The sequence below is a fragment of the Lissotriton vulgaris genome, chromosome 8 (genome assembly GCF_964263255.1).
Source record: "Lissotriton vulgaris chromosome 8, aLisVul1.2, whole genome shotgun sequence".
Classification (NCBI taxonomy): Eukaryota; Metazoa; Chordata; class Amphibia; order Caudata; family Salamandridae; genus Lissotriton; species Lissotriton vulgaris.
Window position 1 is genome coordinate 1,058,432,073 of NC_141696.1, and position 17,171 is coordinate 1,058,449,243.

Here is a 17,171-nt window from a genome sequence, read left to right on the forward strand (position 1 = left end):
GGATATTTACTTCCCTTCTCAGTAGCGGCAATTGCTGCCAAGATGTCATCATCAATCTTACTTTTGGAATGTGTAACTGCTGCAACCAAATATGTTGAAACTGCTATCTTCGCTGCCTCATCGGCCAGACTATTGCCAAAAGCGTGAACTCCCACACGCTGATGACTAAGAGTATGAATTACATACACGAGTGGCAGTTGCTCTTTAAGTATAGCCACTCGAACCCAGTTCATTTTATGTTTTATTGTGCTACCTTTGGAGTCACGATAGTCGTTCTGAGTCCAAAAGAACAGATTGTCATTGTAAGACTGGAAACAATAGTAAGAGTCACTTACAATAAGAGTAGTCACACCAGGGTCTGCGTACTCCAATGCAAGCATCAGAGCACGGAGCTCTGCTAACTGGGCGGTACAGTCCCCTAATGTCTGTGTATGTACGACATCGGACTTGAATTCTCCATTCACGATGGTACCAACCACAATTGCGCAAGCTGAGACGTATGCATGCTTAGACCCATGCGCGACTTGCGAACCATCAGTGTAAATGATACAATGGAAATCCTCCAAAGGGTGCATAGTCAACGGGGCAGGATGAACAAATTCATACTGGAAGAACTTCTGCGACTGTAAGGAGGCGTCAAAAATGAACGTGGCATCCAGAGATGTGATGTTGCCCATTGTATCCACCGTGGGTGAAAAGCTTTAGAACTGGGTACACTGGCTTTCGTCACTGCCTCCAAGGCAGGATATGGCGTAACAACCAACATGCGTTTTCCCTGCGACAGTGCGCGTTCTTTCAGAATCGCCATTTGCACTGCTGACAGTGGAAAACTGCATTTCAGCCAAAGTGTACAAGTGTGACTTATAAGCGATAGATACTGAGTCACCTTCGTTAAAAGTAAGGTATGTGAAACCCACCGCTCCAGGGAAGATTCTTATTACCAGGTTGGTGTGGTTATCATGAGTCCGTAAGAATTTAGATTCTAGAAGATCAGCCTGCAAAGATTGCAAAATTGCCGAATGTTCAGGCAGCCAGCACGATTTGGTAAAAGTTGGTTGTATCAAAGCATATAATGGCTTTATAAGCTGGGCATATTCGGGAATGTTTGTACGCCCGAAATTCAAACATCCCAGCAAGGATTGCAATTTTTTCAGTGTTGTAGGAGCGCGCAGTTGTGTGCATTTCTCCAAAAAGTGAGGAGCCAATCCTCGACCTTCATTGTTGAGCTCACAGCCCAGGAACAACACGATGTACTCTGCAATGTGCGACTTTGCAAAGTTACATTTGTAACCGAAGTCCGCAAAATCACAAATGATGTGGTCAACACGGCACAGATGCGCCCATATCTCGTCGTCTGTGAGATAAAGGCCATCCACATATGAACATGCATCTGGGTCGACTCTCTCTAGAAGAGAGACTATACGGGCAGCAAACACACCTGGACTATTCTTATAACCCATAGCTAAACGTTTAAATTTTCGCTGTGTGCCACCGCTGGTAAAAGCACTCCATTGACTACTTAAACCAGAAAGGTTGTGGGCAAAAAAACCATTGGATATGTCAAGTGTGTTTTCAAACCTTTTACCCACAAGACCATCCACTAGGGCAGAGCCGTGGATATTCTGTACTGCACAGGTACGGCAATGCGAGTTTAGATGCCGGTAATCCAATACCAAACCATCAGGCTTGGTCACAGTAAAAAGAGGGTTATTCATCGGAGACACACAAGTTTCAATCACACCTTGATATTCCAATTGTTCAAGGATTTCTGCGACCAAAGCTTTCGCTTCACACCGCATGGGATATTGAGGTTGAGGCTGTGGCATAGACCGCAAGGGAATCTCATGTTGGGGGGAGAATTTTTCCCAACCACAGTGAGTACGGTACAAGGCAGGCGCAAGGGCTTTAGCCCACTCTTCTTCAAAATTCAGCACGTGCTCCTTTGACACGGTGTGCGCGAAACTAGGGAGGATTACCTCCTCTCCTCTCGGAGCTGCGAGAACAAAAGTGCGGGCCAGTCAGCCTCCGCTAACAAAATGTCATACGTAGTTGTAAGATTGTCCCAAAATACCCCTTTTATGGTACGTTGTATATCACCTTCAATTAAAAGATCAATTTCAAAAAGCCTATCAGGGGGAGCTACTCTAGTATCAGCTGTCTCAACAACAACAAATTTGTCAGTCGCGGTCACCTTCAGTAGTGGACCCAGGGCCTCTCGAACAATGGTAATCTCTGCTGCGCTGTCTAACAGCGTCAGCGCCCACGTCTGAATCCGAAGCTGCGTTCTCACTATCTGTGGCATATCTCGCTGTTAAGGCGGCAACTTTCTTTTTCTAAAACTGGGATCTTTTCTGCGAAGAATCATTCTGTTTGCCTTTTCCATCTTTCGTGCGGGGTTGGTCGCGACTCTGCTGGCCACCACATCCTCTGCCACCGCCTCCACCACCGGACGATGAGGCCGATGTGTCCTGTAAAGAACGAGGAGAATGTTGATCTGGAACCTGAAAACGATCAGGTGATTTAATCGTAGCGTGGTCGCGCAAGTCATAAGAGCGCTCAATAAACGCAGGCAGTGGTGACGCGGGACGGGACTCCTGTTTCTGTTGTTGTTTTCCCTGTTTCTTGTTTTTGTTCCAATTTTACTTTGGAGCCTTGGGTTGATCGTCTTTCTCAGACTTTGACCCCTGAGTTTGTTTTTTATCTTTAGCAGAAAAGGGCTTGACACCTAAACTATTACGGCCTATGGTCTTATAAGCCGCCGTAATAATTCTCGGTAACTGTCGGGGTTTGTCGGCATCAGGGACTTCGTGCAAAGCATTAGGCACTTGGAAGTTTACTGCATATCCCTTTATATTAGAATGGACGAGATCGGAAACTACGTCAAATGAGCCAAGGAGTCTCCTTCCCAATTCAACCGCAGCCTCAGGTCCGTGTTCATCCTGAACACGTTTAATGACCATCGGCAGGACAGCAATTGACGGAGTGCCGAAGCACCTCGTGTACACTGCCACAAAGATTCTACCCCATGACTTACAGTCACCGTCTTCGGGTACCAAGTCCTTGGGCAAACTAATTGTAAGAATCCTGTGTTTTTCTACAGGACTCGAATTAGGAAAAACTGCCTCCAGCTGGTCACATTTCTCGGCAAGCCAGAAAGGCATATCATCTTTATCGTGTGGACGCTTGCCCATAACCGCATTAACCATGACGGGACTAAGCTTCATTCCGCTCAGTCCAGCTGGAAGCGCCGTAACACCAGGGGCCCCGCCCTGGAAATTGCGGGTAACATATTGAACAAAGGCCATAATAACTAAAATTGTGGAGGTATATAGGAGCCTCAACTCAGCAAGGGGACTGCCCCGGCATGAGGATGCGGGGTAAATCCAGCCAAAAAAAGGGCAAGAAGCGCCTGGAATGGACAAAAGACATAGGGCTAGATGTAGGTAGAATAGATTTACCGATTTTTAATTACCGAATTTTACCGATTCGGTAATTAAAAATCGGTAAATCTAAGGGGTGGGAATGTAGGTTTTCCAGATGTGCTGGAATACCGAATCGGAAGAATTCGGTATTTACCGATTCGGTAAATACCGAATTGGTAATGCCCATTCATTCCTATGGGCTTTGAAGCCCATAGGAATGAATGGGCATTACCGATTCGGTATTTACCGAATCGGTAAATACCAAATTTCACAAGGGTGCAGGGGGTGTCACTTTGACACCCTCTGGCACCCCAAAAATAGGCATGTGCACCATGTGGCACACAGACATGCCCTAAGGGCATGTCTGTCTGTCACATGGCTAGGTGTGCATGCACACATGTGCATGCACACCTGAATTCGGTATTTTAACACCCAATTGGATTGGGTGGTAAAATACTGAGTTTGGAGGGCCTTTGGGACTCAGAAGAGTCCCACCTACATCTGGGAATTACCGAATCAGTAAAAATACCGATTCGGTATTTTACAGATTCTGTAAATTTACTGATTCGGTAAATTTACAGAATCTGTAAAATCTGGCCCCCTACATCTCAAGATGCCAAATACCGGTCGGAAACGGCCGAATTCGGCCGTTTTCGACCGGTATTTGCCACCTACATCGGGCCCATAATCTAATTGCCGTTAAACTGTGGGGAAGGGCGCCATTAAACCAAACACGATGCTGCCATGCAGAAATCAGAATTTCCCGTGTCCTATAAGGAACATATTCCACGGGCACGGCTGTGTGAGTATAAGTGCGAAACACCTGAGTAGCCGCATCCATTGCAGGAAATGTCACCCACGAGTAGAAAATCTCAAAGGGTAAGCTACCTCAGCACTCACCACCAAAATAACCGCCATGCCCTCCAATGTGACGTTATAAGCCTGCAAATTATTGTAGACCGCAATGCGACTATGCTGCAGTATGTCAACATCAACCATAACGACACAGACAAGAGAGGTACAATGCAAAACAATGTAGCACAACTGGGTAGTAATTCAAAAGGAAACCGTTTTGAAAGATTCAAGCTTGAAAAGACCTATGTAACTAAAGGTGGGTTTATCCGTCACCACTGTTAACCAGAAACAATAGTGAAGGCGTGAAGGACTGATATAAGCACTACTCAAGCGTCATGAAACAAGACCACCACTGTTTGGGCGCCATGTTGCAGGGATTCTGCTCAGACACAGAACTGTGCACAGAGACTCAGGACCTCAGTGAATTAGGGTGTGCCAAAAACTCACCTTAGTACCCAAACTCCCCTACCAGACTAGCATCAGTGTCTCATTAGCTCTTCGTCCTATAGCATAGTTACCAATGATTAGTCAAGCCAGAACATGCGACTTAGGATACCTCAGGTAAGGTGGGAAACATGAGCACTCTTTCGTTATACTCTCATACCAGTCCAGAACAGGGAGTAAAGGGAGACATGAGCAAGTTTAAACTGTTTATTTTAATGCCGTGATCTCAGGTGCAGCATCTTAACTAATACAAGCAGACATATTATAAGAAATAAGATTGTCAGCATAGTTACTATTCCATAAAATACAAAGGGAGAAAGCATGTTATAATGCTAAATAGAAACAGGTTAAATATATACCTATATTTCACCCTCCCTTGCTAGTAGGTTATTTTATAACTAAAGAAGGTCTCTTAGGCTTGCATAGGCGACCCCATACCTCAAAGATTAGCAGGAGTGAATCACATTGAGTTCTGCACAAGTTCTCAGCATACGAATGTTCTCCAAGTGTGTTCAATCATGCCTACCCAGTGCATTGTTAAAGGCGCCAGTATCTGAGTTGGCCACAGCTGCATATATGTTATGGCTAGAATGTGTGCTGATCAGTTCGAACAACAGCAACAGTGTTGATATATCCTTGAAGGCCACAGCACTCAATCTTCAGACTAAACTTACTAAGCAAGTTTAGCAATGTAGAAAAACAAGTTATTCTCATGTGAAGCAAAACACTCAGCCTAACTCTAAACAATAGCTAATGTGTGTGCCGTGTGCAAAAGAAAGCAAAAGGTAAAATGGTGTTTAAACTTCTAATAAGCTCATGCTAACTTAACACTGTATGAATGTAAGGCTCAGCCCCACTACAATCTTATTTCTTACAATATTTGTAATAAAGTCAACGAATAAAACATCTCTATGAGTTTCTATTCCTCCTTGTGGTTGATGCCTATTTAGCTTTCTCTGATTTACTGGGAATATTCATATCTCACTGGGATCCAGCATTTCGAATTCTGACTTTTGCTTTTATGAACCATTCTTTTTAGGTGTTTTAATCTGATTTGTTTCATTGAACTTAACCAGAATGAACAATCACAGAATGCACTGATTATCTGCAGAAACAAAGGTGTTCTGCTAACGTAGAGCATTTTGGTCATCATATATCTGGCCGTTGTGCATTCCCATGGCTTTGTGAGTAAGAGCGAGTACATAGCTGTAGAACAGTAAACAACTTCACCTAGGGCCAGATGTAGGTCGGTCGGTAACAGACGAAAATCGGTATTTTCGGCCGTTACCGACCGGTATACATGATTTGAAATGTAGGGGCACAATTTTACAGAATCGGTAACTTTACCGATTCGGTAAAGTTACCGATTCTGTAAAATACCGAATCGGTATTTTTACCGATTCGGTAAATCTCAAATGTAGGTGGGACTCTTCTGAGTCCCAAAGGCCCTACAAAATCGGTATTTGGCCACACAATCCTATTGTGTGGTAAAATACCGATTCCAGGTGTGCATGCACATGTGTGTATGCACACCTAGCCATGTGACAGACAGACATGTCTGTGTGCCACATGGCGCACATGCCTATTTGTGGGGTGCCAGAGGGTGTCAAAGTGACACCCCCTGCACCCTTGCAAAATTCGGTATTTACCGATTCTGTAAATACAGAATCGGTATTTCCCATTGATCCCTATGGGCTTTGAAGCTCATAGGAATCAATGGGAAATACCGATTCTGTATTTACAGAATCGGTAAATACCGAATGTTACAGAATCGGTATTTCCACATCTGGATATACCTACATGTCAACCACATTGATTTACCGATTTTCAATTACCGAATCGGTAAAAGTCGGTAATTAAAAATTGGTAAATCAATATTACCTACATCGGGCCCCTAGTCTTGCAAAGGGTCTAACCATCTTTGTCTTTAGACACCTCTTCAGATGAACCTAAATGATTAGGAGTATGTGTGGAGCATGAGACACATCAAAAAATGCCCTCCCAAGTTATTGTGTCTTGGGCTACGGTGCAATGGAGTGGCATATTGTGCTATGTCCGTCAAAATAACTTAAAAAATCCACAAATTCGTGACTTTTAGGCCTATAAGTAGGAATGGGCATACCTTGTGTAATTCGATGTAGCATAATTGCCCAGAGTTACAGTACAATTTCTAGGAGTGTAACCCAGCATTTGAGCTATTTTCCTAGCTCAAAATGCACCCACTCATGTCGCAAAATCACAAGGTTTGGGACCACAAAAGTGCTTATCAATATGCGCAAAAGCCCTTTTATGAATTAGAAAATTCTTCTGACTCATAAAAGGACTTTTGTGATTCTTTCTGAATTTCACAAAGGAGGTGTTTACCCTCCCCTTTGCAATTAAAAAACAGTTTATTGATAGTTTAGAGCTGCAGTTGCTGACATCAGCCATTGATGAGCTAAATAACCCACAGTAGCGGTGATGACTAATTTGCTATGGGGTTGTAGTCCTCTTCGGAGCCAATTCCCTTAAGGAATCATGGTGGCAACGTCAGGGGATAGAAGTTTTCCAAAACAGAAATCGTTTAAAAAAATAAATAAAATAAAAGCAGCGTTGCTTTTTTAAAGGAACATTGATTGCTTTAAAAAATAGTTTACCACTTTAGAATGCAGTCATAGGGATGGTGGTGAGATGTCCTTTGTAGGCCACCATTTTTATAAATGCAGCCAATAACAGAGGGTCAAAAATTGGCACCTGCCTAATGAATGTTAATAAAGCAGGTCATTCAGGAAACCCCTGTGATTAAGTATGTGTGAATTGATTGAACAGTACATAGGACAGTTTGTAAATTATTATACCCTTCGCAAAAGGGACGTGTGCAATCTGCAACCACATTTTGCAAATGAAATAATAATACATCAGGACCAATGTTCCCTCTAATTTTTTTCCTCTGTGTGCTGCAGTGGAGGGTCTCTGTGCGCTGCAACCATGGCTATGTGCGCCAGGAACTAAACCGCACCTGTCTACGGTGCCAAATGGCACTCAAAACATTTACTTTAAAAAGTGAAAAGATGATGCATTTTCACACATACAGCGCCACAATAAGGGTCTTAAGGGCAGTTTGCAAATTTATTGTATTGCCTGTATTTTCATTGTTGTGTCTGTGACTGCTGTTGTCTGTCTTCCCCGCTGCCTGTACGTGGTCTGTGCCCCTTTTTGTTCCCTCTGTTCCCCTCGCTGTCCCCGTGCTCTCTCTGCCCGGTCTTTCCTTCTGTACCCCTCGCTGCCCGTGTCCCTGCCCAGTTTTCCCTTCTGTTCCCCTCTCTGCCCCTGTGCCTCTCTGTCCATTCTGCCTTCTGTTCTTAGCTGCCCCTATATTTCTGTATTCTGCATTTTGCCTCTGTGCCATTAGTTTTTTGTGCCCGTCTGCCCTCTGTGCCACTTGTTTTTGTGCCCCTTTTGCCTTCTGTTCCACTCGTTTTTCCCTCGTTTTTTGTGGCTTTCTGCCCTCTGTTCCACTCGTTTTTCCCTCGTTTTTTGTGCCCTTCTGCCCTCTGTTCCACTCGTATTTTGTGCCTTTCTGCCCTCTGTTCCACTTCGTTTTCCCTTCGTTTGTTGTGCCCTTCTGCCTTCTGTCCCACTCGTATTTTGTGCCTTTCTGCCCTCTGTTCCACTTCGTTTTCCCCTCGTTTTTTGTGTCCTTCTGCCCTTTGTTCCACTCATTTGTTGTGCCTTTCTGCCCTTTGTTCCACTCGTTTTTTGTGCCTTTCTGCCCTCTGTTCCACTCGTTTTTGTGCCTTTCTGCCCTCTGTCCCCCTCTGTTCCACTCGTTTTTAGTGCCTTTCTGCCCTCTGTCCCACTCGTTTTTTGTGCCTTTATGCCCTCTGTCCCACTCGTTTTTTGTACCTTTATGCCCTCTGTCCCACTCGCTTTTTGTGCCTTTCTGGCTTCTGTCCCACTCATTTTTTCTGCCTTTCTGCCCTCTTGCCTTCTGTTCCGCTCCTTTCCCCAGCAGCTGTGGCCTTTTGTTTAAGTATTGCAGTTAATCAGAGCCCCTTCACGGGCTCCGATTAATAGCAATACTTAAACAAAAGGCCTCAGTCTGCCCCGCGCTTTACTAACAAAAGCGTAGAGACAGTTTCCAAACACAGCGAGTGCTAAAGTACGCGCTGTGTTTGGAAACTGAGTCCGCTTTTGTTAGTAAAGCGCGGGGCAGACTGTGGCCTTTTGTTTAAGTATTGCTGTTAATCGGAGCCCGTGAAGGGACTCTGATTAACAGCAATACTTAAACAAAAGGCCACTGTCTGCCCCGCGCCCCCACATACCCGCAAGCACCACAATCCCCACCAGCCCCCGCCTCGTTACCTGCACTCCTCAAGCCCGCTCTGTCGCCACCGTCACTGCATGAATCACGCCGCTCGCTTCTTTAAAGCGGCCGGCGGCGCTACTCTCTTTAAGCGACGTCCTGTGTGCGCGCTCCACGCGAGGTGATGCGCGGCCTAGAGGAAACAGTGATCAGGACCCTTACTTCGATAGGGAGATGAATGCCAATCATATTCAATGCTTATTGCAGTTCTACCTAAAAGAAAGCATCTGTTGAAATCTGCCTAGGGCATAATAACACAACATTTAAGCTGTTTAGATACTTTCTAGGTAAATGCTGTTGTCATCTGCTATCTGTGCAGCTACTGGCAACGTTATGCATAATGGATGTTACTTAGCAAGCCACCAGGTGAAAAATGAAGTTTCCTTTCCATTCACAGTGCCACTGTACATAATTTCTGCTGTTTAGCCAGCAGCCTTGAAAGTATATATATTGTTTGCCATTCACCATTCTAGTAGTGTAATAGTATGTATTATCTGCTATTTAACCAGCAGCCAGGAAAAAATAAGATTTATTTGCGATTTGCATGACTGCTGGCCAAAGTGTTGCCAACACCCAGGCAATGAGTAAAGTTTGTTTTCTGTTTGCTTGACTGCTGCCACATAGTAAATAACCTCTGCTAATTAGCCAGTAGCTATGTAAATAGTAAAGTTTCCTTTTTATTTGCATGGCTGCTGGTCAAACAGTACAGAATCTCTACTATTTAGCCAGCAGCTGGTTCTACAGTGAAGTTTTTCCTGCAATTTGCACAGTCGCCAGCCAAACAATGCTGAATCTCTATTATTTAGCCAGTGGCCTTGAAAATAGCAAAATGCCCTTACTATTTCCAAAGTCACTAGCAAAATAGTAAGTAATGTTTTACCATTTAGACAGAGGTCATGAAAGTAGCAGAGAAAAAGTCACAATTTACCTGGTGGCTGGCTAAATAGCTGCTGCTGAATGTTTTACATAACCCGTGTTACTACTAAACTCAATTGAACAATCTGGGAAGAATGAAAGAATTACAAAGATATTTGGCCATCAATTGGCCTGCAGTAATAGCCTTATCCTGCGTTACCCCCCAGGTAGGGGATCAGTTTGAATCTGGAATAATCACCAAACTGAAGTGGGTCACAGGTGGCCTCAGCTGGTGAAAAAGGACACCATATGCAGAGGAGACTGCCAGGAACAGCTAGGCATGGTATGACTCCCAAAACAGTCCAAACTACAGAAGTATTACAGAGAACAAACACTGAGAAAATTCTGGGGTACACTCTGTATGAGAGTGTAGGTGAAACAGAAACAAAAGACTGTCATAGAGATTGAGACATCACAAAGAAGTACAGGGATGGCCAGAGGCAGGTGGGAGCAGAGGCAGACATTGGCCTGTAGAGGAAGAGCAGAGAGTCAAACAAGAATGAAGAGCCCAAGGCTGTCAGTTATGTGCAGCATGCCCCAGTATGTTAAGAAAAATCCCTGTGTGGCGTCCACAACATCATTCTCCCACTTACTACTACAACATTCAACAAGTACACCAAATCTACTGTGAAATTTCAGTCATCATCCGGCAACAAGCTTATGAGTTCAGATTGCTATTTAATTGACAACAGCATACATTGTAAGATTTCTTTACCAAATTGTACTTAGGGCCATATGTATGAAGCTAATTTTTGGTCGCAAACGCTGCGAATCGCTAAAAAGAGCGTTTGCGATCAAAAATTCGCATTTTCCAATGTATGAAGCAAAAATACATCGCAATTTAAGGAATCGCAATAATAGTGATTCCTTAAATTGCATGAGCCAGAATTCTGTGAATTCCCTTGCGATTCCTTATTCTGCGATCATGCAGGTAGCGAAAATCGCAAATAATGAAATCGCAAATAAGGAATCGCAATGGAATGTATCAAAAAATCGCAATTTGCGAATTCAGCAAAATTGCAAATTAAGAAATCGCTATTACCACCAAGTGGGAGCAGGTGGTAACCAGGTGCAAAGTATATAAGGAATCCCACAATGCAACAGACTCTTTTCCACAATGTCTGGGCTGTACGTCATTGCGAGGAGGCGAAGACTGAGAGCTGCTGCACAGAGGAGGAGGCGCCAGGAGAGGATATTTCGTGAGCACATCACCATCTACCAGCGCACAGAGGAGGACATCTACACCCATTACAGACTGGAGGAAGACAGTATACTGGATTTAATTGAAGAGCTCAGACCCTATCTAGAACACCCCACACGCAGGACACAAGCCATCCCCACTCACATCCAGGTCCTGTGTTCACTACACCTGCTGGCCTCAGGTAGTTCTCAGGGGGTGATAGCCTCAGTAGGAGGGGTGTCACAAAGTGCCCTGTCGCGCTTTTTCCATGCATTCCTCGATGCCATGGTACAGAGAATGCAACACCACATACACTTCCCCAGCACCCCACAGGAACTAGCCCAGACCAAGCTGGACTTCTACAACATTGCCCAATTCCCACACGTCATAGGATGTATCGAAGGGACACATATCGCTATTTCACCCCCCTCACACAATGAGTACATACTCAGGAACAAGAAATGCTACCATTCACTTAACATACAGGTGGTGTTCGATGCGAAAAACATCATAACTGGCATAGTAGCAAAGTATCCTGGCAGCACACATGACGCATTTATTTTCCGACACAGTGGGCTATACCGTAGACTCTCCAGAGGTGAATTATGGCGAGGGATACTTACTAGGTAAATGCTTTTAGACATAGGGCACATTACTACTGACTACTATGTGCATTTCAGTGACTAATGAATCAAGGGTCCCCCTACTGGGAGGGGAACGCTCCAGTGCACAACCAAAATGGACCGTAGTCTAATTCCATCAATAAATTCATCAACAAGTTTGTATGTGAGATTTCACAGTTTAATGTTTCAAACTGAGTATTTTCTTGTGCTCATATATCCTTTTTCATCTTTGTATATCAAACCAAGATTGTGTTATGGCACACTTAATAAATCCATATTTATAATCCTCAACAAAGATCCCGATGCATTTCGGGCCTGGGCCCTTTTTCAAGGGAGAACTCTACAATGAAAAACGGAATGAAGCCAGAGTCAGTAATAAAGTTACATAAAATAAACATGAAAAAATGTCTCTCACTTGTAAATACCCTAGATCAACCGTGATTCTAGGAAAGGGTGTACCAAAAATGAGGAGAGTGCCAAGATCTGCAGAAAGAAAAAACGGAGATTCGAAGTGCTACCAAGGAGAAACCGTATCCCAAAGGTATTTCAAAGTTACAAGCCTATGGAAAATCCCGATGTGCCCAAAGATTCAAAGTACACCCTTTCCTAGAATCACGGTTGATCTAGGGTATTTACAAGTGAGAGACATTTTTTCATGTTTATTTTATGTAACTTTATTACTGACTCTGGCTTCATTCCGTTTTTCATTGTAGAGTTCTCCCTTGAAAAAGGGCCCAGGCCCGAAATGCATCGGGATCTTTGTTGAGGATTATAAATATGGATTTATTAAGTGTGCCATAACACAATCTTGGTTTGATATACAAAGATGAAAAAGGATATATGAGCACAAGAAAATACTCAGTTTGAAACATTAAACTGTGAAATCTCACATACAAACTTGTTGATGAATTTATTGATGGAATTAGACTACGGTCCATTTTGGTTGTGCACTGGAGCGTTCCCCTCCCAGTAGGGGGACCCTTGATTCATTGTTTACCTCACGCTGCCTGGCCAGACAGTGTTCTACTCTAGTTGCACCCTACAACTCTTCATTCTGCATCACCATTCAGAACAAACACGCTGTGCGAGCTCCCTCTCTGTTCACATTTCAGTGACTAACCATTTACATTCCTAACCACAGGTGACAGTGCCTATGCAGTCCGGGACTTCATCTTGACACCCTACCTCAATCCTACAACTGCTGGTGAGCGGAGATTCAATCGGGCACACATTAGCACAAGAGGCACCATTGAAAGAACATTTGTCATACTGAAGAGCAGATTTCGCTGCATCCATAAAAGCGGAGGAGCGCTCCAATACAGCCCAGAAACATGCTGCAAAATGGTGGTAGCATGTGCCATGCTGCACAACATCGCCACAAGGAAAAGCACGGCAGTGGAGTTGAGCGATTCAGAATCCTCTGACGTGGAGGTGCCTGGACCTGGACGCATGGCAGCTGGTGTCGCTGGTGCTGAAGCTGGCCGCCAGAGGCATGATGAGACCATGCGCAACTACTTCTGGGTAAGAAATAATGACACAATGACAACTCTAGTGGGTGTAACTGTGTTTAATTAGCATGATGAACAATGCCACATATCCTCTGTGGCAACTACTCACACTCCAAATGAAATGCACATGTTTCAGTCACAGTGCAAAAATTCAACTTGTGTGACGGCAAAGTCATCCTAATTGTGCATAGCAGGCCTATTGCTCCTGCCACTACGGTGCCTCTCCTGGATGGGTGGTGGGGTGTTGTTGCTCCGCACAGACTGGGCATCCTCCTCACTGGGAGTTAGTACTCCAGGGCCAGCTGTACGGAAGGCCCGCAGCTCGTCCAGAGCAGATGTTGCCTGCATGACTGCAGTGGCGATGTCTTGCATGCCATGTGAGAATTCACGCTGCATGAGAATGCTGCGCCTGGATGAAACGTTGATGGCAGAGGCCAATCTATTGATGGCCCGTGAATAACGGTCCATGCGGTCCTGCTCCCTGTGCCGTGCAGCACGTTCTGCACGCAGCTCCCCACATAGCTCTTGCATGGCGCCCCTCACCTCTCCTTGTATGCCCCTGAGCCCTGCCCTCATCTCTCGCTGTAACGACTTAATGTTTTTTGCTTGCAGGCGCTGCACCTGGAGCATGTTTAATTCCAAGCCTGCAAAGACTGAATCCTCTTCCTGTTCCGCAAAGCTGCTGGCTCTGCGTTGTCTGCGCCTGCCTGTGCCCTGTAGACGTTGGCTGTCCTGAGGCCTGGACTCCTGCTGTGGCTGTGTATCTTGGGAATGCAAATTGGCATTAATGTCCTCTGCCTCGTCCTCCATTGGTGGCAGTGGCCTCACTATGTGCCGCCTCTGTCTCTTGGGAGGATTGACAGGGCTGTCCTCCCCATCTGTATCTGGCTCCTGCCCTGCATCTCCCGAGTCTGCATGATCCCTCACTGTTCCACTGCCTGTGGGCTGTGTAGTTGCTGGTGCTGTGGACAGAACAGCACACATTAATTTTATTTATTCATTTGCTATTTCAAAATAAATTGTCTAAACGTTTGGGTATACATTACTTATTCTTATCCCTTTCCTGACCTGCACATGCCAATTTTGCCTAGCGTGGCTGCTTAACACAACTTAGATTTACTTTTGACTACATCTCCCATAATGCATTGCTGTAACTGCCTTTGTAACTGCTTTGGCTTCGAATGTGCTTCCCCTACCCTCTAGGTTGCTGCAGGGGGTCTGGGGGGTGGGGTTTGGGTTATGATGGCATGATTCTTACCTGGTGTGGATGCTTGTTGGTCCGAGCTGTCTAGGTCAGCCACGCCCGTCACGCTCTCTGGTACCAGAGTACCCTCCACAAGTTCCTCCAGTGGTGTTGATTCTGGCACAGTTGATATCCCTCCACCGGTGAGCTGTGACTGCTCCATCCTGGCAGCTAGGTTTTCTTTGGAGCGCTGGCGCAGGTCATGCCAGCGCTTGCGTAGTACCTCCACACTCCTGTGTGTGACTCCCAGGGCATTTACTTTTGCCTGCATGTCAGCCCAAATCCTTCTTTTCCTGGTCTCTGGCACCTTCAGGGAACTTTTACCAAAGAGCAAATCGTGGTTAGGCACCATCTCCTGTATGAGGGTCTCTATTTCAGCTTCAGAAAACTTCATTTTCCTTTTCCTGGCATATTCTCCTTCCTGCTGCTGTGTCCCAGCCATTTCCTTGTTGCCACTTTCAGCCATGGTGTGCCTGGAGCAGTCTTCAGTCTCCCACTCTCCCTCTCTGTGAGTCTCCCTCAGCAAACACTGTTGCAGCATGGGTAGTCTGTTACTTCCTGGTGGTGATGTCATCAGACTGCACCAGTATTCCGATTGGCTGTTTAGCGAAAATCGCAAATTTGCGATTTTTCCCGTTAAGGACTCGCAAATTTGCGATTTTTTCCGGTTTAAGGAATCGCTTTTCACTTTCTCGTAGATAAATAGCGATTTTTACCGAATCACTATTTATTTGCGATTTATTTCATACATATCGATTTGCGATTCGGAATCAGCGATTCGGTAAAAATCGCAAATTCAGAATCGCAAATCTTGTCCTACATACATATGGCCCCTAATCTCTGTTATTTTTTTGGTGTTGGAGTAGATAGTGAAGCTTCTTTGCTATTTGCATGGCCACCGGCTACATAGTACATGATCTCTGCCATTGAGTCGGAACCTGGGTAAATAGTTAATTTTATTTGTTATTTGCATGGCAGCAGACAAATTGTATATGATCTCTGTTTTCTGGTAGGTAGCTGGGTAAATAGAGAAGCATCTTTGATGTTTGCATGGCTGCCTGTCAAATAGTACACATTCTCTGCTGGATGGGTAAATAGTGAACTTTCTTTGATATTTGCACAGACATAGGTTAAATGGTACATAATCTCTGCTATTTAGTCAGTGAATAGGCAAATAGTGATGTTTCTTTGCTATTTGTACGACTATGGGCAAATAGTAAAACAAAATCTCTGCTCTTTATTCGGAGGCCAGGAAAATTGTGAGGTTTCTTAGGCGTTGGTGAAACTGCCCATGATTTCTACTATTTTAATTGGCAGCAGTATAACTAGTGAAGTCTCATTGTGTTTTGCATGGTCTCTAGCCAAATATCACAAGATCACTTTTATCTAGTCTGCAGGCCAAATATTGCATGCTCTCTGCTACTCAATTGGTTTCCCAGGAAAATATTCAAGTGTCTGTTATTTGCATGGTCACTGGCCAAATAGTAAATAATATCTGCTTTCTAGTCAGCGGCCAGGTGAACAGTGAATATTATTTGCTGTTGGCCAGGTGAATTGTGAGGATTCTTTCCTGTTTGTATGGTCAGTGGCTAAATAATACAAGATCACTTCTACCTAGCCTGCAGGCCAAATAGTACATTTTCTCTGCTATTTAGTTGGATGCTAGGTAAATAGTCAAGCATCTGTTCTAGTTGTAAGGCCACTGGCCGAAGAGCACATAATCTCTGCTTTCTAGTCAGCGACCAGGTGAAGAGTGAAGATTCTTTGCTGTTTACACGGCTACCAGCTAAATAGTATATACTCTCTGCTATTTCGTCGGCAACTGGGTAAATAATGAAATTAGCTACCTATTTACATGGCCGCTGAAAAATGGTGCATAATCTCAGCTATTTATCCAGCAGCCTTGTAAATAGCAGCGGACATTTTCTATTTACCCGGCGGCAAGGTAAATAGCTTCTATCGGATAATTAAGCCTTAACATTTTGAAAACTGGTTTGAAGAGTCTTTTGAAAAGGATAAGTTAGAAAGTATCTGTTGATAGTATTCAAGACAGGAAGGCAAAACTACTATTTTCAATAGACATGCACAATTTTCCCGCAATTATTCATGGGGACCTGAAATAGCAGTGTTGCTATCAAAGTGCCAAGCAGAGACCTATGTTTCTTTTACATTAATTTTGAAAAGTTGTAATAACTTACTAGCCAAAATGATTAACGTATTGGCTGCCACTTTAAACAAATGTATATCACAACAATATGCTGCTTCTGGTCGTAATTGTCTTGTTGATGGATTGTGTCTTTCCTCCTTCAGGGTGGTGTGTTCTGCTTTCTTCAACTAGAAATTGTTTCTATAGCCGTCCCTCCACACATTGTTATGAAAAGGGCTAGAAATTCTTGTTCCCGGGATACATTAGTTAGCTCGTATTATGTAATATTTTGGCGTATTGCTGCACCTTTGAGAACAGCATCTCACAACAGACAAATTCATATTTTAGAATAATTAAATATTGTTTCAAAAGCAACATTGATTCCACATATCGATTGCATTATGCATAATCCAAACAGGCCTTTAAAACACAATGCTCATGTGGAATGTTTTACTCATTCATCTCCTTCTAGTTTTATCAATTGTCGTCT

The 17,171-nt window shown here is 44.2% G+C and overlaps 1 protein-coding gene across 1 annotated transcript; it reads right to left on the reverse strand.

The window, feature by feature from the left end:
- Positions 1-13,469: 13,469 nt before the first annotated feature.
- Positions 13,470-15,001, reverse strand: LOC147698281 (uncharacterized). Its single transcript, XM_086933418.1, has 2 exons — positions 14,551-15,001; positions 13,470-14,254 (listed from the first exon to the last, which is right to left on the reverse strand). Exons 1-2 carry the CDS (start codon positions 14,999-15,001, stop codon positions 13,470-13,472), a joined length of 1,236 nt encoding a protein of 411 aa, XP_086789544.1.
- Between the last annotated feature and the right edge of the window lie 2,170 nt (positions 15,002-17,171).

What these genes read in the sequence shown, in the direction of transcription:
- LOC147698281 (XM_086933418.1), bottom strand. Translation starts at nt 15,001, where the DNA reads ATGGCTGAAAGTGGCAACAAGGAAATGGCTGGGACACAGCAGCAGGAA. An exon ending in CCAACAAGCATCCACACCAG is followed by an intron (nt 14,255 to 14,550) that starts GTAAGAATCATG and finishes TTCTGTCCACAG; the next exon opens with CACCAGCAACTACACAGCCC.